The 24103-nt window shown below is 39.2% G+C and overlaps 2 protein-coding genes, 1 long non-coding RNA gene and 1 other non-coding gene across 6 annotated transcripts; 3 read left to right on the top strand and 1 right to left on the bottom strand.

Annotated features, from left to right (window-relative positions):
* Positions 1–784: 784 nt before the first annotated feature.
* On the top strand, positions 785–866 carry Trnas-cga. The gene has a single exon. It is a non-coding gene; the product is annotated as a tRNA-Ser (tRNA).
* Positions 867–9194: 8328 nt separating this feature from the next.
* Positions 9195–10020, top strand: LOC124321028. The gene is made up of 2 exons (XR_006914106.1): positions 9195–9601; positions 9780–10020. It is a non-coding gene; the product is annotated as an uncharacterized LOC124321028 (long non-coding RNA).
* Positions 10021–10363: 343 nt separating this feature from the next.
* On the bottom strand, positions 10364–17846 carry LOC124321023 (nuclear factor NF-kappa-B p100 subunit-like). Its single transcript, XM_046783937.1, has 20 exons — positions 17646–17846; positions 17390–17520; positions 17146–17321; positions 16536–16714; positions 16349–16463; positions 16116–16254; positions 15049–15153; positions 14870–14981; positions 13765–13889; positions 13236–13361; positions 13091–13170; positions 12609–13019; positions 12399–12524; positions 12305–12330; positions 11910–12244; positions 11660–11829; positions 11293–11544; positions 11046–11220; positions 10819–10976; positions 10364–10747 (listed from the first exon to the last, which is right to left on the bottom strand). The coding sequence occupies exons 2-20, from the start codon at positions 17517–17519 to the stop codon at positions 10652–10654; spliced, it is 3036 nt and encodes a 1011-aa protein (XP_046639893.1). The 5' UTR covers position 17520; positions 17646–17846; the 3' UTR covers positions 10364–10651.
* A 327-nt stretch (positions 17847–18173) lies between these two features.
* Positions 18174–23308, top strand: LOC124321024 (scoloptoxin SSD14-like). Of its 3 annotated transcripts, none has more exons than XM_046783939.1 (12): positions 18174–20013; positions 20073–20427; positions 20493–20809; positions 20895–21002; positions 21064–21284; positions 21353–21545; positions 21623–21820; positions 21884–22133; positions 22201–22397; positions 22467–22710; positions 22782–22895; positions 22969–23308. In XM_046783939.1, exons 2-12 carry the CDS (start codon positions 20230–20232, stop codon positions 23131–23133), a joined length of 2205 nt encoding a protein of 734 aa, XP_046639895.1. In that variant the 5' UTR covers positions 18174–20013; positions 20073–20229; the 3' UTR covers positions 23134–23308. The 3 variants fall into 3 exon arrangements, with proteins under 3 accessions (XP_046639895.1, XP_046639896.1, XP_046639894.1); XM_046783940.1 differs by having other exon boundaries at positions 20064–20427; XM_046783938.1 differs by having other exon boundaries at positions 18174–20427.
* The last annotated feature ends 795 nt before the right edge of the window (positions 23309–24103 follow it).

The following is a 24103-nucleotide window of genomic DNA, read 5'->3' as shown; positions in this document are numbered from 1 at the left end:
AAAAACTCGTTCAAAATGGCAAAGTTCGAAATGGCACGTTCACCAATTGTAAGGGTCGTTCGAGACCTTACTTTTACTTATACTAAATAACACACAAGTGATCATCAGAGGATGACGCTTATGTATTACACTTTAACACTACACATACAGTACAAGCAGACAGTTCACAAGAGAGCACAAGATATAGTTAAGGCTTATATTACCAGAGGCGAGTCCGGAGCAGACTGCCTTCTGGAGGGAAACACGGGGCCTTTTATACTGCCCGAGACGCGTGAGTCATCGTGAGTCATCGTCTGGGTATTTAGGTCACGCCGGTGTCGCCGTTGAACTGTAGACGGTGGTGGACGGAGTTACTGTGAAGGTCGTGAGTGCATCCGCACTTGAGCTGCACGCGTGCACCCGCACTTGAACTGCGCGCGTCCCTGGTGCGCATGCGCGTGCACTGCGTATGAGCGCGGGTAGCGCATGCGCGTGTGTTGCGCATGCGCGCGCAACTGTAGATGCGCCGCTATACTTGGCTGGCTGCTCGTGCGCTCCCGTGGCTGGTTCCGGACACAGTACATGACAGATACATATAGTTAAGCCGATCCTTACACTTTGATTAATAAATTAAGAAATTAATTAAATTGCATAGGCCTGTTAGCTCAGTTGGTTAGAGCGCCGTGCTAATAACGCGGAGGTCATGAGTTCGATCCTCTTACGGGCCACTGTAATTCTTCCATTAAATATTTTCCACTCTAAAAAGGTACTGATAGTTTCGAAATATTTTGCTAAAATAGTTAATATAGATCTGGCCGAGTGGTTAAGGCGACTGATTCGAAATCAGTTTCCATCTTGGAGCGTAGGTTCGAATCCTACTATCTGCGTTTTATGGCATTTCATTGGTGAATGTAACTACACAACATTTGATCAAGTGACACCAGAAGTGATTTCTAGTCATATTTGGGAGAACATCCAAGTTTAAAATCAGTAGGGGAGTACACAGTGACAGAAGAACGAAAGGTCTTTAGGTCTTTAGTATATGTGATGACCCTGGACAAGATAAGTCAAGACAAGACAAACTAATCAACGGGGTGACCCTGGATAAGGCATGCTCTCAACAATGATCCGTACGAGTAGTAAGAACAGTCAGGTTCATCGAAGTCGAGGTCTGTGATCGTAGGCCAGGTTTAGATAGTTTCTAAAAGTAGATGAGAGACAACAAGTACACGTTGCCGAGAATGCACCTTACCATCATGACCAGCGTCTTGAAGTCAGCGCGTTGTTGCTCCAGGAACCAGTGGAGACGGCAGAGGAGGATGAGAGAGTCAGAGTTCACCTGTAAAACAGCAGAATAAGTTCCGCTGCCAAGTAATTCTCGCTGGCAAAGGTTTCCAAGTTTAAGCATGCCATTTCAACGATTTCCCAACACTTGGACAAATGAAAATTTTTGCTTGAAAACAGTAAAACAAAAGAAAAGTAATTGCCAATTTAACGACGATTTTCGATCATTATAGTTTCGGTTGCTCGCTACCTCTGGCGAGACTCGTATTCGCAATCCCCGGCTTAGGAGGCCGGTGCCTTATCCATTAGGCCACAAAGGCAGAGTAATAATGAATCTCCTATTCGATGAATGACGTTATATTGCAAAGCTTTTCCCTAGAAGATAGCCAAACGTCCCATGTTATATTATATAAACATACAGCGATTACCGTCTGTGGGCATCGTCTCACTCTTGAAAACCATGTTTTTTTGAATAATCTTAACTACAAACTCTATTTACAGCTTTCGAGTTCTATAAGTGGACATACATTTACTATTGCAATTAGTTGTATCAAATAGCAAGGCTTTCTACTCTCACAATGAGGGATACTCTTTCTCACTATCTCATTTCATTATTTGTGTATGTTCCACGACCTATATCTGAATGTACTTCCTTTTGGTTCGCACTTTCCCCACATCGAAGGGACATAAAGAAACACCACGAGAACTCGTGTTGTCGTCTATGAACATCTATGAATTCCGCCCATAATGGTGAATGATTTCAAATGATATTAACTTGATAATTAATGGTGGAAAACGACCAATACTAACTAAAATCAAAAGAATTGCCGCCCGATAAGGGACTCAAATATTCATAGTCCTGTTAGCTCAGTTGGTTAGAGCGCTCTGCTTATAACGCGGAGGTCATGAGTTCGATTCTCTTATGGGCCACTGTAATTCTTCCATTAAATATTTTTCACTCTAAAAAGGTAATGATAGTTTCGAAATATTTTGCTAAAATAGTTAACATAGATCTGGCCGAGTGGTTAAGGCGACTGAAATGAAATCAGTGTATATCTTGGAGCGTAGGTTCGAATCCTACTATCTGCGTTTTGTGGCATTTTATTGGTTAATGTAACTACACAACATTTGATCAAGTGACGCCAGAAATGATTTCTAGTCATTTTTTGGGAGAACATCCAAGTTTAAAATCAGTAGGGGAGTACACAGTGACAGAAGAACGAAAGGTCTTTAGGTCTTTAGTATATGTGATGGCCCTGGACAGGACAAGTCATTGCTTACTCTCCCCCCAGTCCCTACTAAACCCCTTTAAGTTTCAGAAAAACGTGGGGGGGAATAATCAATTCCGTAGACCCGGCAGCAGTGCACGGCTCTCAGAAACGGAGATCTGAACGAAATCAATTTTGAGGGTGGGAAGGGAAAGAATTCTAATTGCTTTAAAAAATCGTGACTCACGACTGCCATAGAAGAAACGCAGATCTTTTTTTAAGACCTTTTGTGTTTCTCTAGCATTTCCCAGTGAGTCACAATTGGAACCTAAAGTAAGCCCATTTGCATATCGGCCTCTCTACTGTCCGAACACTTTTGCCCCGGACAAAAACTTTCTCTTCCCATTATTTTTAAATTCAACAAAAATTTAGGATTGTTCCTGTTACCCGAGAGAACCTACGAAAAAATTGTCATTGAAATCGAATGAAAATTTGACCACTTTTTCGCCTCGCAAAAACAGCGGTTTCCCATAAGGTTTTCTCGTTTGTCCGGACACTTTAGGTGCCCAGTGCAGTAGAAACTGTACCACTACGTATCCCTCGTGCCTGACCACCTCCGCTTTGCAGAGCTTCAATTCTAACCCGTGATCGGCGTCTCACGTAAAGAGCACCAACACCTTTTGTTGAAGAAACGAATGATGCAAAAAAAAAGAAAAAGAGAGATCACAGTGAATTACATCGAAAAAATAATCATAAATTAAATTGTAAGATATACTTTTAGGACCATAGATCTTATGTCCAGTGTTCACTTATGGACATTAAATCAATTGACATAGATTCAAAATCAATCGTGGGAAACACTTTACAGTGGAAAACACTTTAGCTTTTCGACATATAGCACCTAATGATGAGAAATTTGTGCATAGAACATTACAATGTTTATGTAATTTCACACCTGGGTGATTCCATATGAAAACGATCAAAACCTATGGCGACCATCTCACGAATTTGATCGCCACTAGGCTTTTTCAATTCATAACAATAAAAACAAATTTTTCCTAGAGTGATTTTGAAAAAAAAAATACGCGTTCGCCTGGCGCGAACGTAAGAATTTTTTAGAAGTCCGCTTGACCATATAATCATTAAAATTCTTTTGAGCATATTGAAATCCGTTGATTGGCTGATTTATCTACCAGAACATGTTGTCATAAGGATAAACTTTTTTTTAAGACCAAGCGCCACTAAATCGAAGGTTGCGCCACTAAGTGGTGCGAAATTTAAAAAGTGAACAAATTATCGAATTTGATTTGAAAAAAATTAAGTTAAAATAAACACAGGTTCACGAAAATTGGTGAAGATGTCTTAGAGGCTTATAGTATTGTGTGGTCCAAATTTCAGACTCTTAGCTTTAGTTTAAAGTATTATTTTTTATTTTTAAAAGTACAAAAAATGCGTTTTTTCTCAAAAAATTTGAATCATGTAATTTTTGTTTGGGAAATATTTCACATTTTATGCTATCGATTTTTTTACTCAAATTACTATCAAATTTTCCCCTGCAAAAGTCAGCAAACACGTTTTTTTGTCATTTTAGCTTCTTTACATCTTCACAGTTCATTTGAAGTAAAAATGTTCATGCAAATTCGAGTTGGACAGCCAAAATATTATAAAAATCATTTTTTGATTTCCCAAACTTTTCTGCAGAGTCGTTGCCACAAGGGAAAATTATATTACGCGTATTATCGACGTATTACTCGAATGAGTGTAACTCTGTTTCGGCGGCAACTAAGAAATCTGGGACCGTGGGTTGAAAATCGCGTGGCAGGGTCCGCAGGGAGTATAGGCTTCCCTGAATTTCTGATTATAATCCTATATCTCTCGACCTTAACGGTGTTGAACTCTTTATTTTAGCTCCTCCAAAGATACAAACAAAACACAAACTGGCAACGCCGCCGCCTCCCAGCCGGCTATAGCCAGTCCCCTTTCTCTTCAGAACTTTTTTAGCTCCGTCCGAGTAAAGTTGTGTAATGGCGGGTGGTAGTATTTCTAGTGTTTCTTCTTCCGATTCGGCTAAGTTAAGGCGTGCTGCTCTAAATTCAGTGAAAAGTGACTCAGAAAACGCTTTATCGATTCCGATGGGTGGCGCTTCTTCAATTCTTTCGCCGAGTCGCCGTTCTCGTCGTAGTGATTCGCGTGGTCGTAGCCGCTCTCGTGATTGCCGCTCACGTGGTCGTAAGCGTTCTCGCTCCTATTCGCGTTCCAGATCTCACTCCAACTCTAGAAGTGGCCCGTCTAGTTCTCGTTCACCTTCTCCCAAGAAATCTCGCAAGGATGGCGACGATTCGAGCGGATCTGCGGGTGTAGCCAATGTGTCTATGGTTCCTCGTTCACGTGTTCGTGAGATTCGCAAATGGATGAAGGAGGGCATCGAGTCCAAGGAGGCTACTACTCTGCGTGCTTCTTACAAGCCAGCTTTTGAAGGAGATTTTGAGTTGATGGCTCCCAATTTAGATCAGTCCATGGTGCGTAAATGGCTTCGTTTGGTCAACGACCCTAATTCGTCCTCAATTAAGTTGAAAGACTTTTGGGAGAAGCAGCTTCTTGGACTGCAAAGAGAAGTAAAAGACGCGTTGGAGCCTCTCATTTTCATGCTCAATTCGATGCCGAGTGGATGTGACGCTGAGTTACCGATAAAGACGGCTATTCGTATGGTGTGCCACGTGTTTTCTCATCTCTCCAAGATGCGTCGGTCGAATGCTATGCGCCATGTTGCCCCCAAGTATTCCACTATGCTGATTGATCCACTTCTTTTCTCTACACGCGATCATCATAATCTCTTTGGCGAGAAATTCATTAATGCCTTGGAAAAAGAGGCTGCTGCTGATGTCAAGTTGGACAAAATTGGACGCGCTGGCGGTCAGAATTTTAGCCGTGGAGGCCATAACAATTTCCAAAATCGCAGAGGCGACGGTCGTTCAGGCGGTGGCGCCAATTTCAAGTCTGGTGGCGGCGGTTACAACTGGAACTGGAACAAGCAGCAGTACTCCGGCAAAGGGAAGCAGTACAGCAATCAGCAGTCTGGATCCTACAATAACAAGTACGTGGATTTTACTATTCCCATTGTGGATTCTAATGTTGTTGTTCCCGTCGGCGGTCGACTTTCTCATTTTGTCACAGCTTGGCGCTCTTTAACTGACGATCCTTGGGTCTTGCGTATTATCGAAGAGGGTTATTTGATTGATTTTATTGAGACACCAATTCAGAATTCTATTCCAGCCGAATGTGTAATGGATGACGAAAAATCAGCCTTATGTGACGCAGAAGTTGTTACTTTATTGGCAAAAGGTGCTATTTTCAAGATTAAATTTCAGACAGAATCTGGTTTTATTAGTACCATGTTTGTTATTCCTAAGAAAACGGTTAAGGGCATTAAAAAATTTAGGCCTATTCTTAATTTAAAGCGTTTGAATTCCTTTTGTGCGTTACGAGCATTTCAAAATGGAAGGATTGGACAGTGTCAAGTATTTGTTAAAACCGAATGATTGGCTTGTTAAAATCGATTTGCTAGATGCATATTTTTTGGTTCCCGTTGCCGCTCAGCATAGAAAATATTTACGTTTCTTTTGGAAGGGAGTTTTATACGAATATGTTTGTCTACCCTTTGGTTTGTGCTCAGCCCCCAGGGTGTTTACGAAACTGTTGAAGCCTATTATTCGTCGGTTACGAGCGATGGGAATTCGGTTTATTATTTATTTAGATGATATTCTTATCATGGGGGAGTCTCCCGAGGAAGTGCAGCGTCATTTAAAAATTGTGACAGAATTGTTTATTTCTGTCGGTTTCATTATCAATTGGGCTAAATCTGAAGTTTCCCCTACCCAAGTCATCGAATTTTTGGGTCTCCAAGTGGATACTCTGGCATTATCGTTCTCGCTGCCCGAGACTAAGGTCGAATCTATTATTGCCTCTTGTGTCTTATTGTTAAATCAGAATCTTGTCAAATTACGAGATCTGGCGTCCGTTTTGGGAAATTTTTCATGGGCAATACCAACGGTCCCCTTTGCCCAAGGACACTGTCGTTTGTTGCAGAAATTTTACATTCGTTCAGTTCGTTATTTTGAAGATTTAAATAAGACGGTGGTTTTGCCTACGGAAGCCCGCGCCGATCTCGAATGGTGGGTGGCCAATCTTAGACACTCAAATGGGAAAGCGTTTTTTCTTTCTGACCCCGATTTAGAGATTTGTTCTGACGCTTCGTTGAAGGGTTGGGGTGCTGTGTGTGATGGTATTACGACTCGGGGCCCCTGGCTTAAAGAGGACGGTTCACGTCATATTAATGAGCTGGAGTTGATGGGAGCGTTGTTCGCTTTGCAGACTTTTACAAAGGATTCTGCAAACATTTCAGTGCATTTATTTTTGGATAATTCGACCGCAGTGGCGTATGTAAATAAGTGTGGGGGTACACGTTCTGGTTCGCTGACGGCGATTGCCGCGAAGATTGTTTCTTGGTGTGAAAGTCGTAGCTTGACCTTAACAGCATCGCATTTACCTGGTATTCTCAATTCGGTTGCAGACAGGGAATCTCGTTCCACGCTGGACGCAAGCGATTGGATGTTGTATCAAGAAGCGTTCAGACTTCTCCACAACCTTTGGCCAATGCAAGTGGACTTATTTGCGGCAGCGTGGAACGCTCAGCTCCCTCAGTTCGTGTCCTGGATGCCTCAACCGAATGCCATGGCGGTGAATGCTTTTTCAATCAGTTGGTCGACCCTTCAGGGGTACTTGTTTCCCCCCTTCGCGTTGATTCCTCGCTGTCTTGCAAAGATCAAGAAAGAGAGAGCAGAAATGGTATTGGTCTGCCCGCTCTGGACCTCCCAACCCTGGTTTCCACTTCTGATAGAGATGGCAGTAGAAATGCCGCGCGTGTTCAGATCGCACCCGATTCTATTACACTCCAGTCTGTTGGAGCCTCATCCTCTTCTGCAATCGGGGAAATTCCTTCTGTTCGCCTGGAGGTTATCAGGCAACGCCTCGTTTTGCGAGGCTTTTCGTCAGAGGTCATTGAGATGTTGTTGGCCAGTTCAAGAAGAACTACTGTCGCTTCCTATCAGTCGGCCTGGAACAATTGGCTGCGCTGGAACTTGGCGAGGGGTTCCGATCCTTTGTCAAACACTTTAAGCATCGTTTTGCAATATTTAACCGAGCTTTTTAGCTCAGGTTTAGCTTAAAGTACTATCAACTTGCATCGTTCCATGTTGTCAATGACTTTGGAGCCATTAGAAGGTCATAATATTGGGGAGCACCCCCTTGTAGTTCAGTTGTTGAAAGGTATTTTTAATTCGAAGCCCCCTCGTACGAGATACGACGTTATGTGGGACCCGGATGATGTAATTCAGTTCTTTATGTCCGCGAAGGACAATGCAGATTTGTCTTTCGCGGTTCTTTCATACAAATTGGTGACTTTGATCGCTTTGGCTTCGCTTCTGCGAGTTTCGGATTTAGCCGCTATTTCCCTCTCATCCATTAGTTTTTCCCCTCAGGCTGCAAATTTTTCAATCTCTCGTTGGAGTAAGAATCAGAGTAAAGGGCCGTTACGTTCGTTCGTTTTGCCCAGGCTAACAGGTCGTTCTTGCCCAGTTGAATGCCTCGAAAGTTACATCGACCGGACCACTTCCTTGCGCGATCAGTCATCAGATTCCCTTTTTCTTGGAACAAAGAAGCCTTATAAGCCAGTTGGTTCTTCTATGGTCGCTCGTTGGATCAAGCAGTGTTTATTAGATGCCGGGATTAATCAGTCCTTCTCGGCTCATTCGACTAGAGGTTCGGCTGCTTCGAAGGTGGCTAAATTGGGCGTGCCGGCAGACCAGATTCTGAAGGCCGCTTCGTGGTCAAGAGAAAATACTTTTAAACGCTATTATCATCGTGTTAGCTTGGTTTCTGTTGCTAACACAGTGCTCACACAAACACAATAAAGGTGTCTTTAAAATCACCGTTAAGGTCGAGAGATATAGGATTATAATTAAGGATTGCTCGAGGGTCGCGAAGCGACCCGATGAGCAATCGGAATTATAAGAAATATAGAACGAGACCTTAACGGTCTCATTCTTCCCGCCCTCACCTGCCCTTTTTTGTCTAATCTTTTATATTTTTTTGTCTTTATTTCAGGAAACGTCCCTTCCAGAAGACTGGCAACAATTAACAAGCAATTCACTCCCCATGGATCAACACAGATAAAAAATTTTCTCATTTTCATATCATGTTTTTCATTATGTTTGTGTTCGCGATAATCAGAGCAAAAAGTTCTGAAGAGAAAGGGGACTGGCTATAGCCGGCTGGGAGGCGGCGGCGTTGCCAGTTTGTGTTTTGTTTGTATCTTTGGAGGAGCTAAAATAAAGAGTTCAACACCGTTAAGGTCTCGTTCTATATTTCTTATAATTCCGATTGCTCATCGGGTCGCTTCGCGACCCTCGAGCAATCCTTAATTTTATATCGATCGGTAAATCGAGACGGAGCCAATAGCGCGAACCGATTTCGGTCACGTGGGGGTATTTTTTCTTTCTTAGCTCCGCCTTTTCCCATTTCTTTCCATGGGGACTTTTGAGCTCTACGGGAACCCTTAGAAAAAACTCGCATTTTTTACAGAATCTCGGCATTCCATCTATTTCGTTTTAAAAATATAGCAAAAACAAGAAAAAATGATTAAAAATGGATTATTATCTGCATAGATTTGAAACTAATACTACTCTAATGAGAATCCACCGCTATACCCACTAGGCTGCCGTTCGCTTACTCATAGTGAATCGTGGTGGAAACGATGAGAAGATTTTGCGGAAAACAGGAATTTAAAATCATACTTTCGTAAAATGGCAACGCATGTGGCATAGATATAACTGCCACAGGCAGCTGAGGGTCGGTGGGTGGCTCGAACAAAATTGACACCCAGGGTGAATTACAGCCTTGTGGCCGTGACTGTAGAAGGCTATGGTTCGTGGTCACGCTTTCGTCACATTCTTTATTTTCTTTATCGTTTACAAAAAATTTGAATTTCAGACCCATTATTTTAGAAAATATGGACCTTTTAAAAAAAGAGAAGTTTTGCGAAATTTGGGACACTAAATTTTACTGCAGTTGAGGTGGGCAGAGAAAGCTATTTTTCATAAAATGCAAATCTCAATTTACACGATAATTCATTAATTTTTTTTACAGACATTTAGAATCGATGTAGGGCAACACGATTTATTACATTTTTTTTTTATTTTTGACAAATTTTAAGGTTTAATAAGCAAATGTTATTTATTGTTAATTTTTCAGAAAAAGGCATTTTGTTTACAAAGACCATATCCTGCCCCAATGAAAGAGAGAACCCCGTGCACCCCTTTATCGAGGGGAACTGGAAATGGGGAATTTGTTCTAACTTCTCATACCCCCTTAAAATATGTGCAACACCGTTGGAGAAATAAGTGGTAGCCTGCCAAAATTAATACCGTTAATATGTTAACTGATTATTATCAATTTTTTAACATGAACAATAAAAGATTAAGTGTAAGCTATACACATAAAATGTTATATTTCCCCAACTTAATTCTAAGATTAAATTTTACCCCTAAACATGCTTTTTTCTTATATCTACCTAACAATCTCGAGCCTGGCTGACAGCAGCGATATCTACATTCCTGAAAAACGCGCCTATCCCCCCCCCCCCCTCATAGGGAACTTCTGATGAAGTCTTCCTACCTTAGAGCTATTATACCATGGAAACAGGATATCATCTGCACCTTTATTCAACGCCATTTTAAAGAACAATTTTCGTGGTGATCCTATATAGTTTTTAGGGTAACCTTAAGTATTACTAGAGCTTAAGCTAAAAAAAAGAGTGCGACGTTGGGTGGCGAAAGTTAGTAACTGAAAAGAATCTTGTTTATTTTCGTTTTATTTTCCAACACCTTATCTATAAAATATTTGAAAACTAACTTATTTGGTCCAACCGACGATATTTAAAGTTATATATCATCCCAAACAAAAAAATTACGCAGTTTGCCAAAACAATAACAGCTTAAACGCATATTATAATCTTAATTGTTACCCGATGGATATAAGAAATACAGCTACAGCGTTGTTTCAAAGAAGTGAACAATTTAGTCCATTTCTTTTAACTAGCAAATACTTAATTGGTTATTATTTTATTAAGTTGCCAAATAATTTTCAAGCAGCGTCGCAGCATCTGTGAACTTGAGGAAATGCAGTTTTTCCAATACGATCTGAGTCGACACTTCCCAAAGCTAAAAATTGAAGAAAGAAAAATCATGTGTTACAAACAGACGACTAGAAATTTTTTTACTCTATTAATTACATCCATATTTGATAGCAAATACGTGGTTGGACTTTGCTGCTTGTCCAAAACGGTTCGCATGCTCAATAAGAGATCCAGGCTATCGGCCAACTGTTCCCATTCTTTGTTGGGAGAATCTAATATGTTAGCCAAGTCACTGATGATACGTTTGTCCAGCTCTGAAAAATGCGTGTTATTCATATTATAAAATGATGATGTGAATATATTGTAGTGCATTGGTAAATTACCTTTAGGCAACTCTTTGCTAGTCATCAAATCGATGCCCGAGTCTAAAACTCTACTATTTGAAGTAGCGTCCGATGCGGTACTTTTCCGCTCATCTTCATCCATCACCAAAAAATTAGTTTCGCAGAGAGCCAAGCTCGTTGACGAGCGAGTACCATCACGTAACACTTCAGCTATCTAAAATTCAAGTTATTAAGTTTAATGAGTCAATAAATTAATCTTGATATTGTTTCCTCTTGATTGTTATACCGTTAAATTGCACTGTGCCAAATCTAAGGAACTTTGTCCTTTTTCAACACTACCATCTCCCAACAAGTGTTCGTGGTCACTTTCGTCACATTCTTCATTTTCCGACGATGCGGAAGAATTCACGTAGTTAAGAATTGAGGGATCCGCCCCGCTCTTTAATAATAAACTACAGATTTTATCAAGTTCGTCCAACACAGCCAGATGTAAAGCAGTCATTCCATCATAGCTTTGCATATTCACATTCAAAGATGTCTAAATTGAAAAAAAAAAACAAGGCCATAAAATTATTGCATGAATATAAACTAATAAAGGTATAAAACAATAAGCCATGTAATTTAAGTACATGGTAGACTACGGTAATACATACACAGCTCAGCAATAACGTCACCATCTCTTCCGATTGCTTTTTAACGGCAATGTGTAAAGCTGATCTCCCGCGCTTTGTTTCATGACAATTGACATCAGCTCCTTTGGCAAGTAGCAATTCTACGCTTTTCACGTTCATTGCGTTAACCGCAATGTGTAAAGGAGTAAGACCTAAATATTTAAACGAGAATTTGAGTACGGTAGGCCTACTTCATTAAAGCCGCAATCAATTATTTTTAATTTATGCGTACCAGCGTAATTTCTCATATTCAACTTCAGAGCGTGGGCTGGCTTCCAGCTGGAAGTATTTAAAAGTAATTGAAGACAGTCAATGAGATGTTTGTCCATTGCAGCAAGATGAATTGGGGAATTTCCATTAGCATCAACCAATCCAGGGTTTGCTCCGCTTTGCAAAAGCAAAGCTGTAGCCTCGATTTGGTTTTTAAGAACAGAAATGTGTAAAGGTGTCAGGTTTGCATTATTTTGAGCGTTGACGAAATTCAGTTCTGTGTTATGAAAGGAAGCCGCATGCAGTATAGCGCGCACAACATCGGTTTGATTGTGAATAAGAGCGTCGTGGAGTGCACTACAAAAATTGTCCAGTTAAACTAACTCACTTAAGTAATATTAGCGAAAATTGGCTTACTTGTCTCCATCTTCACTTTGCATTGCCTGAAGAAGGAAAAAAAACACAAATAAATAAAAAGGTGATTTTAAAAGAGGAATTCTAATGGACATACCATAAGATGTCGCATACGAGTCAAAATATGACCCAAATCCCCAGTCGTGGCGTACCAGCGAATCGCCCGGGCCATGTTCATTGAATAAGCAGACATTAATTTGGATGTTGTAACTGGTGATGAAACCTGCAATGCATAGATTTATAATATGTAACAAGTGCACCACTTTTCAAACGATAACACAAAATAAGTGTACAGAAAAACTCTTACTAATTGGTTAATCCTATGGGAAGGCTTAAAATCACTGAAAGGAGACTTCCTTGGTGATATCTTCATATGTTTTAGTTGCGGAGTAAGTGCATCGATAGTTGATCCAGATGCATCTGAGCCATAAGTATCTAATTTTAGAAGTTCTGCCAAAAGATCGTCATCAGCCTGTTCAATGTTGAGTTCTGGCCAAGCTAAATTTTCCAGTTCAAAGGGCACCCTTAGCGGTTCGTCAGTAGCACCTCTTTGTGTTAATTGTGAGCGCCATTGTTGATCATTTGATTCAGAATAGGGAATTGTGGTAGCCGACATTGTCGGCCATTGTAGATCAGGTATAGCTGCATTTGGATATACTGAATTGAATGGCTCCATCATATGCGGCGTAGTTTCAAAAATGTTACAAGGATTCATCATCTTTATTAAAACATTAACAAGTCAATCCAATCATTTGGCAATAAAATAATAACACTTTATTAATGTTTTACCGAGGTTTCATAACATTTCCTTTGTTGGTCTGCGAAATTAGACGTAAAGCTTGGTGTTCCATTTTCATCACCAGAAGGGCCTGGAAAGAGAATTATACTAGCACTTATCAGAAATTGAAAATTGATAATTGATGATGAAACTTACAATTTGAGGGAAATGTATTAGGAGCAACAGGATCATTATTCGGTAATGTCCGCGTCGCATTATAATCTCTTTTATTGGTATTAGAATCGGAGTTTAACGGAACATCTCGTCGAGGTCGCTTCATACCTAAAACGTTAATAACAATTAAGCGAGGCTGTAAAGAAATAGAGACGTGCACGGACAAGGCTACATTGTGATATGTTTCTAAGTCTTGCTTAAGTGGGCTAACCTAATATAATCAAACCCCAGTAAACAAAAATTTTAATAGAATTGGCGCATTTCTTGAAATCAAATAGGATTTCAGTGCTACAAGGCTAAACATGATCGTTCAAATAGCCATTTAACGTAGAAAACGACGAACGAAACGATTTGAAACCCTTGATAACATCGTTGGGACATCGTTGAACACAAAATTTTAATATTGATTGCAGCTTTTCTTTAATATTATTTTTTAATAATAAAGGAGTGAGTGACAGGTAATATCGACATGATATTTTTGAAGTAAGAAATGCAAAATAGCCGCGTTTACCAACTCTTTCTCTTGGAGTATAGGTGAAAGATTTGGCTTCACTGGTAGATTGATTGCTGGGCCGATATAACTGGAACTGAACAGTCACATCTGATTGAATATTCGGATCTTGATAAGCGGGAGTCCTAAAGTAGAAAAATATTTGTAGTCAAAATATAAGTAAGCTAATATTATATGGATCACTGGTTAAATGTATCATTTGTCATGAAAGGCTGTAGTTATTCAAATGACTGAAAGGCAATATTGCGTTCATGACTACATTCGTGACTATTTCCAGAATGAAATGCCATTAAAAATTTTATAAGTCTAACATTTCTCTTCATACCACTTCTTGTACGGATATGTAAAGGAATTTTCAAGATTTTCAAGCAACATACAATCAAAGTTTAACACCACAAATAAATTTATGTTTTACATATGTATGAAAATTAGTTGTTTGAAAGAAGAATGTCGGAGACGAAATTTGAAAATGTTTCAGTTCGTCCCGTGGTAAAAGACATATTTTTTTACTTATTGCCGCAAAATATGTTGCAGTAAACAATTGACAGTATCTTTGCAGTGGCAAGTACGACGTCTATCGGGAAAATAAATTCAATCATAAACTCTTATATTATCAAAGCTTAAAAATACCGCGTAATAAAAAGTGTGAAATTGAAGAATAGGTTATTTATATTACATCTATTTTAACAGTAGGCCGCCTTTCAAATGATTAAAAAAAAAAAAAAAAAATTATTTCTAGGAACTCACGTTATACCCCCTTCCCACTCGCTAGCTTTTTTTTTCATTCGCTTTTGAAACGATTTCATGATTAGCGGCCAAAAAATATATCCCAAACTATAGCTAATTTAATTCCGATCTGTGCTGAAAACGAAAGACCCGGTCCGGATTTCTAAAATCCCTTTCCGGATTCCTGTTGCAATACGGCTTCCGCATATTTTCTTGAACTGGAATGGGGGACTACTTGTTAAAATGAAAACGCATTTTGCTGTCGAGTTCATTAAATTATTATCAACATAGCTGGTAGTTTGACTACAGTAAAAGTTGTGGACTAAAAAAAGATTTTCCATACTTGTAAGATGGCTACACAATTTCCGTAATAACTTACTTGAATGCGATAGCATATTGATGATGAACATCCAATTCAGAAAAGTCGGCAAATGCACTCCAGATTTCTTGCTCGTTTTCATCTGTCTCGAAGAAACGAATTTTGATGTCCTCTGTAATAAAATTTTGAATTGGATGTTAGATGGAAAATGTTGCATGAAATTAATCTAATTATTTTACTTTTATTGACTTTCTCCACGAAGATGAAAATCTCTTCCTGTCCCGTACAACAACTATAGACCTTATCTATTCGGACGATGCGTAAGTCTCCAGCATGAGTGCTTTCTAGATTTTGAAAAACACGGTAAGATTAGGTTAGAACAGTATTGCTGCGTTAGTAAAATTCCACTTCGTTTAGGAAGACTGAACATCCACTTCATGTTTAGGACTTCCAATCAAATCCCGTATAAATCGAAATTCGAATTCGAGTTTTTCGAAACTTAAAATGAAGTCTAACTTAAATTGACAAAATCCAAATTCGCGGGTCAATTGAATTAATAGAAAATTTGAAGGTGAATATTCATTGAAGTTATTGCGGATATTTTTTTATGTATACATTAATGCTGATTTCCGTAATTTTTTAAAATAAAATCATATGTAAAAGTATCAAAATGTGTGTCATTCAAAATACTTTATAATCGTTTAAAGAAGCACAGACAGGATAACAATTTTATGGAAACCTTTTAAATTTCGATTTTTGTGCTTTTATTCTTTAAATGATTAAAAAGTAATTTATTTTTTCTGTACTAACCATACAAATGTTTTGTGGATAAAGATCTTAACATAAATTGATTCGAATCGATTTAAATTAATTTTTTTTTTACTTGAATCAAATCAATGTGATTTTTTTACAAAAATTCTCAATCCGAAATGAGGTTTCACATGTAAATTGATTTGAGTGGATTCCTACGTTTAACTATTTAAAAATGACTTTGCTACTTGGATTTCGAAGGCGTCATTTTTTACGCTTCTGAAAGTGGAGAGAAATAATCGAAACAATAAAAAAAAAAAATGGTCACCGTTAATTAATATAAAATGGAATAAAAATGAATAACGCTCAAACTCCTTGGTTATTGTTGTTTTTCCATTAATATACTTAGCTAGTATTAAAAACTACAGTACGTGCATAAAAAAATACGAAATTTAGGACGACGAATTAGATTTTCCGTTTTCCTTTCACGCTTCTTTAACGCGGTAGTTTTAATTAGCAACATTTTCCACTACTATAGATATCTTTTAAAACTTACTTAAATTGTGAATAGCTTGGGAATATTGAGGTGGGCAGATCTGTTCACGAAAACCGTTTTGTTCCACAAAGGCCTCAAACTTTAGTTTAACCGAATGAAGATCCATTGTATTGGCTATCTTGTCTGCTTCGTCCTTCAACTATAATGACCGGGGATGAATGTTAAATAACTTTACTAATGCAACAACAAATAAGACTACTTAAAATAGAATATAATCATTGAAAACTCCATACCTGTTGCCCTTGGTTACGATTCATGGGTGCATTCCCCAGTTCATTTATCAAACGCCTTTCAACCACCTCACGGACTTGTTTTTTCGCTGTGTGTATAATTGTTAAACCGGAGAAACTTTAAAACAAAATATTTAAAAAATTTTATTATTACTATTATTAACAATTTTATTGAGTAGCCTATACATACGTTGCAGTCCATTCGTTTTTACCAGCGGAGACTATCATTTCTTGGTATTCTCCTTCGTTCCCATTGTTCCCATTGGAGTTTCCTTCCCCTCCAAGACGATGGACATGTGGAACAGGTTTTGAACTGTTTGTAACTAATGTACAACGAATAATAGCTTCTCGATCTTGACAGCCTTCCAACTAAAGACAGTCATTTAGTAATACTGGCATTATTATTAATTCTAAATAATTGTGAATAATTGGCAAAATGAAAATATACCAATACAAAACAGACTAATTCTAACACAACTAATATGTGTGACAGAAATAAGTGTCAACTGAAAAAGTTGAAATACAGTTCTATAGGTGGAATTATCGTACACTGTTTTACAACGGCATAACATTAAACGCAATAGCAGGAATCGCTTGGCGTTAACCCCTACCTCTCTTTTTAAATTAAGGTATTCTGACTTCTGAGTTATAAAGTGGAGATTAAAGATCAACAGTTTTGAATGATAATTCAACCCATATATAATTTACTACAACCTAGTAATTATAATTAAATACTTAAGATTCCAGATTTGAAATTATGGATTAGTTGGTAAATATTTACATTAGCAAGTGAAACATACTTGAACACGAATATATTCTTTTTTGTTCCGTTCCTTGCTTTCTGCCATAAGACATCCATGTGTTCCAGTCATTTCAGAGGCATAACGAAAACGAAACTTCCCTTGTGGTTGATTAAGTATAGATAAACATGGGGATAGCCTGCCTGGTCTGATAGGAATTGAACTGGGAGAATTTCCTGTAATTAAATGAATCCATATTTTACACAATTTTAACATAAATTCATTTAAAAAAACTGCTGATTACCCATGTAGGCACTGTTTGGTGAGGCACACATCATAGGAGAGTTTCCACTGGAGAAGCTGTGGCTTATCGGAGAACTTGAGGAATGTGATGATTCAGGTGAGTAAGGACTACTACCAATTGGTTGATGCATTCTTCATAATTTTAATTTTAATAATCATACTTATTAAATAACATTTGATTATATGTTAAAGAGATATAAATGATATAATGTATATCAACAGTCAACACAGTTCATAAGATACACAACGGAACTAACCTTGAATACACGAAAGAATTCTCGTATTAATTCAACGCAAACGAATTAGCTAAAAATCATTTCGATTTGCGTGTTATATTCAACAAAGACCGTTCAAACTGGAACCTTTCACAAAGTTACAAAGTTTTATAAGTAAATTTAGCACTGCTCGCGCAATCTTTCGCCTGAAGCTTCATTGATATGACAGAAGGGGAAAACCCATGTGTATAAACAAAACTTTCGATTATATTCCATAGTCGGAGTTGTAAAACCTAAGACCTCTGTCGGCGTAAAATTGAAACACAAACAATTATAAATTGTAAAAAGTTAAAAACCTTTAAAGTAAAAAATTAATTTCTCAGCTAATTTATATTTAATATTTTTTTAAACTTTCATATGAAGCCGTAGTTTTTCTTTGGATAAATAAAAATGTGAATTTGACAACACAAAAAAAAATCTGCCGCAGCGGACAGCGCCATAACTCTCCGCTTCTTAAATGTACATTCTAATTCCATACGCTATGTTTTCGAAAACTGGTGGGTTTTTCCCCTTTATTTGTGGATACATTGCCTCATGTTGCACTCGAGAGACGTCCACTTTCCCAGTCCATAAATGTGTAATAAACAAACTTTCGGTGGTATGCACATGTTACGTTTCATATCTCGACTTTGATTCCAACACCAAAGATTAGCATGGCAAGTCGCTGGTGCATTCATTAAATCAAATGTTATCGAATATTATATGCAAACAGCAATGACGTGCGCAAATTTTGCAATATTTAAAATAATATAGTATGGTATTTAGAATATTCCATGCACAATACCGTTGAAAACGTTCATTTTTAAAATAGGCTACAATTACTTTTATAACAAAATTTATTTACAGGTGTTTATAATCAGACCCCTCGTTCGCTTTCGAGTTTCCAACTTGGTCTGGGTCTGACCTCTTTTGAATTTTTTTAACTCGTTTGTTTTTAATAAATTAAATTAAATAGTTTTAGATTCTTGCTAGGGAATTAAGAATTTATGGTCAGTACACTTCTAAGGCTTATCATCAAAATGACCGCCATAATCTTGTCGGGGATAGCATGTAAGAAGGGTAAACAACTAAAGAATAATTTTAATATAAAATAGACTAGATTGCATTTGAGCTTGAAGTAAAAATTAAAAGATGACCAATTGAGTAACACATCTAATGGTACAGGCAATAAGTGGGAAATACTTAATTATAGGTACAAAAATATTAAAAAATAGCGAATAATATTGCACCGAACGACTTGCGTTGCAAGGTTCCCTCCGGGCTTTTGGTGCAAAAACGGAATGCAGATCCCTTGCTTCGCACGCGAAGTATAGAAAGAAGTATTGGAAATAATATATTTACTTCCCACAGAAGCAGTAACGGGCGTGCAGCACAAAGATTTCAGATTTTCAGGTACTTAAATCACAGATAAAGACCACGTAAGTCACCATAAGACACCATAAGTCTTCTTTATCTATGCTTAAATCAGAGCTATAGACTCCTGAAATCTTTGTGCTGCACGCCCGTTACTGCTTCTCTGTGGGAAGTAAATATATTATTTCCAATACTTTCAATACTTCTATGAGAAAATCTCTTTGCAAACGAGAGAGGGAGGCGGAAGTTCCATGCCAAAATAACGATGGGCCAGAACAACGATATCGCTATATCTCTCCAATCAAATTCCCGTCACTTAATTTGTTATGTAATTTGATAACAATTTGGACTGACATCTTCCATTTATGCGCATCTCTAAGGAAATCGAAATGAGGGCTTCAAGTCGCTGACAAAAAATGAAGAATGTAGATCATGCAGCATGGGAAAACAAGTGTAACGGGAACTGTAGCTGCTCACCTTTGGCATTGATTGCTTTGATAGCTAACTAGATTTAAAAACAGACGATCGCAAATCGAGCTGATCAACGGGCGAAGGTCACCAGGACGTCCGGGTATCTGGAACCATTGATTAATCTTTGAGGGAGTTTTCTTTTGTTTCCTAGATTCAGCAACTGGAGCATTTTCGTCCAGGTGACATTGTTCACAACCCCACCCAACCCTCAAGCTTGTGACTGCCAGGCTGCCACACCCTGTCTATCGATGAAAGAACGTGATCAAATATTTGGTCTTCCGCTGTGCGTGTACTTACACTAACACCAGTCACGTGCCTCTGAAAACCAGTAGTATCGATCATCAATAGTTCAATTGTTTATAAATACGATTATAATACAGACTGGCCCAAGCCCACTGGCAAATAAGTCCTTTCACGTTTTTGGCCGACAGGGAACGCCGTTCGTGAATCCTTACAGTGCACCCGTGAACATCTCAATATACACTTTTACTTTCGCTCGCCAGGAAAGAACGGGGAATTTTACCAGGTGTCCTCCGTTCAAGGCCTGTAACTAAGTGAATTATAAATGACTTTTAGTTTTGGCAGGATATACCCGAAAAAATCCACAGAATAATAGTGATAACCCTGACAAGGCGTTGACGGAGAGAAAATGTAAGCTCTTAGCAAGGTCATTGCGAAAAATTTGCATAGCCCACAAGGAAGTTTATTATGGTTTAACTATAAGTCGCCGTACGCTGTTGTCATGTCACTTCATTGGACAGAAAACCGTGCCAATGTTTTAAAAAGAAACCAAACTAAAACAAGTTCAAGTATTTGTCAGTTGGCTTTGCTGCTGGCAGGAGAACTGGTCTGCCTGTCTTATATTTCCCGCATTAGTCGAATTGTGATTGTTCTTATTTCCCTACGTTCAGCGGGGAAAATATCTGTTAACATGCAGATTGTAAGTTAATTTTATTATTTTTTCACTGTTCTATTTTTGGATTTCATTTAAATATTTTACAACAGATCACGCTGCTCTTGTTTTGCTTGGGTGCCAAAGCATTCGTCCAAATTCCGGCACCCTACGATAATTTCGGGTGGTTCATTGACAATAATAATGCGTATGCCGGATTCTATCCGGGAGGAGTGTCCCCCCACTCTATGGCCACTCCTTTTCTTGCCTACCCCAACGCTTATCCATACCTTAACTACCCGTACACCCTTCCATATTACACTTATCGATACGCCAATCAACAGGACGTTTCTTTCGTACCCAATGTCGTCAAGACAGTCGAGACTTCCGGAAAGCCACAGCCTAGTCCTCCTAAAGTTGAGCAACCAAAGTAAGTTGTCTGAGCTACAATTAATTTTATTTCATTTTTTTTTATTCGATTGTGTGGTTTGTACTTTGTGCTTGAATAAATTTAGATTAGCGGATGCTGACGAACCTTTCCCTCCTCCGTCACCTTCCCGCCTGGGCAAATTCAAAACGGCGGCTGTCAGCTCAGATGGCATTCCTTGCTCACAAATTGGGCGGTAAATTTTGAATTTTGAATTTGAAACGAACAATCGCTTCCATGATTTGATTTATCTGCAGTGATGTTTTGGTGGATGGAGGAAACGCAGTCGACGCCGCTATCGCCACGGTCTTTTGCATCGGAGCAGTTAATCCGCAGAGCGCCGGAATCGGTGGAGGATTCCACATGACTATCTACGATCCAGTTGGTCCGGTAGCTCAAAGCCTCGATGCAAGAGAAGTGGCGCCTATTGCTGCTACCGAAGACATGTTCAAAGGAAACGCTTCCATCTCTCAAAGAGGTGCGGATATAATTCCGGATTGAGCAATTCAACTATTTCCTTTACTATTCAATTAATTGTCAATGAAGGTGGTTTGGCCGTGGCTGTACCGGGAGAGCTGGCCGGCTCTTGGGCCGCCCATCAGAAGTACGGGAAATTACCTTGGTCCCGTTTAGTCCTGCCGACTGCTGAAATGGCCGAGAAAGGTATTCCAGTCAACAGTCACCTTGCCAACTCGCTAAAAGAATTCGAGAAATTAATTTTGGACGAGCCTTCGATGCGGTAATTGCACTAGTTAATCTTAAATCACTTGAAATTGAGAGTAATGGTTTATCATTTCAACCTTATCGGGGAAATAGTATTTTCGTGAACGAAAAAACCGGCAAAGTGAAACAATTAGGCGACATAGTCAAGAATCCACCATTCGCTCAGACATTGAGAACGATCGCTAACGAAGGCGTTGGCGTCTTCTACAACGGAATCATAGGCGATAAAGTAGTTGAGGACATCCAGAAGAAAGGCGGAATCATAACCAAGGAGGACTTGATGCAATATCGGTAATTAATGATTTACCAAAGATTTATACCTTTTTCTGAATTGACGCAATCACTATTTTACAGCCCCGAATGGAAGAAACCCATCAAAGTGGAATTGAACAACAATTTCACGTTGTACTCCATGCCTCCGCCCGGATCAGGAATTTTGACCGCTTTCATCCTCAACATTTTAGACGGGCACCTCGAAGGAGAGACAAATGGAAAGGCATCCCGCGATCCGACGAATTACCACCGGATTGCGGAGGCTTTCAAACACGCCTACGCCCATCGTACCAAATTGGCCGATCCTAATTTCGTTCCGGAAGTGAATGAGGTGGAATTAAAATAATAATAATAATAACGAAAATAACCTAAACCCCGTTTTGATTGCATAATTTTAGTTCACTAGAACTCTGATGGCAGATCCGGAAGCACTGGCCGCTGAAACCTACGCAAAAATCAACGATTCGTTTACTTACAACGATCCGGGATTTTACGGTGCTGTTACCTACAATCAGGAGGACCACGGCACTGCCCACATGTCCGTCCTTGATGGCAACGGAATGGCCGTTTCAGTGACTTCAACTGTCAACTTAAAGTGCGGACGATACAAGACAAACCAATCAGCTCAAACGTTTTCACAAATTTCTTGCATTTCGTCTCGCAGGTTTGGCGCTGGATGGATCTCGGAGCAAACCGGAATCCTGATGAACGACGAAATGGACGACTTCTCATCACCTAACGTCATCAACTACTTTGGAGTTCCACCCAGTCCGGCTAATTTCATCCGGCCGGGCAAACGGCCCATGTCTTCCATGACGCCCACCATCATCGTCAACTCGAGAACTGGACGGGTCCGTTCCGTCATAGGAGCGGCTGGTGGCACTAAAATCACCACATCGACCGCCTATGTAGATTTGAGCCTAATAAGATATTTCACCCAAATATTTGAATTCATTCAACCGAGTTTATTAACTTACAGGCAATCATCCGAAATCTTTGGTTCGGCGAAACGATCAAAGAGGCCATCGACAGTCCGAGAATGCACCACCAGCTGTTCCCGATGAAATTTCAATACGAAAAGGGTTTCCCATCGGTAAATAATTTCGTTTGACGATAAGAAAGATTGAATTCTATATTCGCTATTCGCTTTTTTTTTTAAATCCCAGGACATTGTCAACAACATGACGACCAGAGGACACAGCGTCACCGAGTTCCCTGGGAACGGAGCCGTCGTTTGCGGCATTACGGTTGAAGCGGATGGATTTATTTACGCCAACTCTGACTGGCGGAAAAGTGGCGATGTCCAAGGCATCGACCCAGTTGACTTGTAGAAGGCCCCTCTCTTCTTCGATTCAACAGTTGTTGAAACGTATAATGCCAACCTTTTAACAATTTCTCCTGTTTGCACAAATTCTTGAATGTTATTTGATGGACTTAACTTGTAATGTTTAGAGGGGGAAATATTAACGTCATTTTACTTCGGCAATATATTTTTTTTCTATTTTGCCCATTGTTAGGCAATAAAAATTGCTGCGGGAAATCTAATTTTAGCGATCATCTGATTTAAAAAACAATAAAAAGAGGAAAGAAAAGAGCATAAGTGTGAAAACTATACAAGAAAGAAATTTTTTGAATGGATGAAAATTGACGGGTATCATACCTTTATTTCCCACAGTCGTAGTGAAATCATATAACTATTCTCACGATTATGAAATAAGAATTTTATGCTTAGTAACCACGTTTAGCTCAGCTGACAACACGTATTCAATATAATTCAGTGCTAAACCTGATCTATGACTACCGTGAGCTTATATTGTAAGAAATGAAGCGCACCCGTTATCCTTATTGATAAACATCATTAAAATGTTAGCCCAACATATGTTTTGGAATAATAATGTTTTCGCTTAATAATAACCCAATGGGAAACCACCGAATCCAGGATAAGCTGGAAATTGGCGAGCAGCGACAAAGTTGCGAACAACGGGACCGGTGTAGTACGGCTGAGCGACTGGAACTGGGACAGGCAAGCTCTTATGTGTGTATTCCGGCTGCTGAACTGTCACTTCCGGTCGAACGTGGGAGTACTCGGTTGGCTGGTACTGTAGCTGACTTTGGAGAGGAGAGGAGCTCCCAAACCGAAGTTCATAGGGGATAGGAGAGGGTGGACAACGGGAGCGGTGTAATAGTACGGCTGGGCGACCATAACTAGGATAGGCAGGTCAGACACTTTTTTGAATCTATTTTCCGGCTGCTGAACTGTGACTTCCGGTTAAAAGAAGCTAAAGGATTAATTTCCTTATT

This window comes from Daphnia pulicaria, chromosome 1, assembly GCF_021234035.1.
Source record: "Daphnia pulicaria isolate SC F1-1A chromosome 1, SC_F0-13Bv2, whole genome shotgun sequence".
Lineage (NCBI taxonomy): Eukaryota > Metazoa > Arthropoda > Branchiopoda > Diplostraca > Daphniidae > Daphnia > Daphnia pulicaria.
Note: the sequence above shows the minus strand (reverse complement) of the source record. Positions and strands in the feature narration are given on the sequence as shown.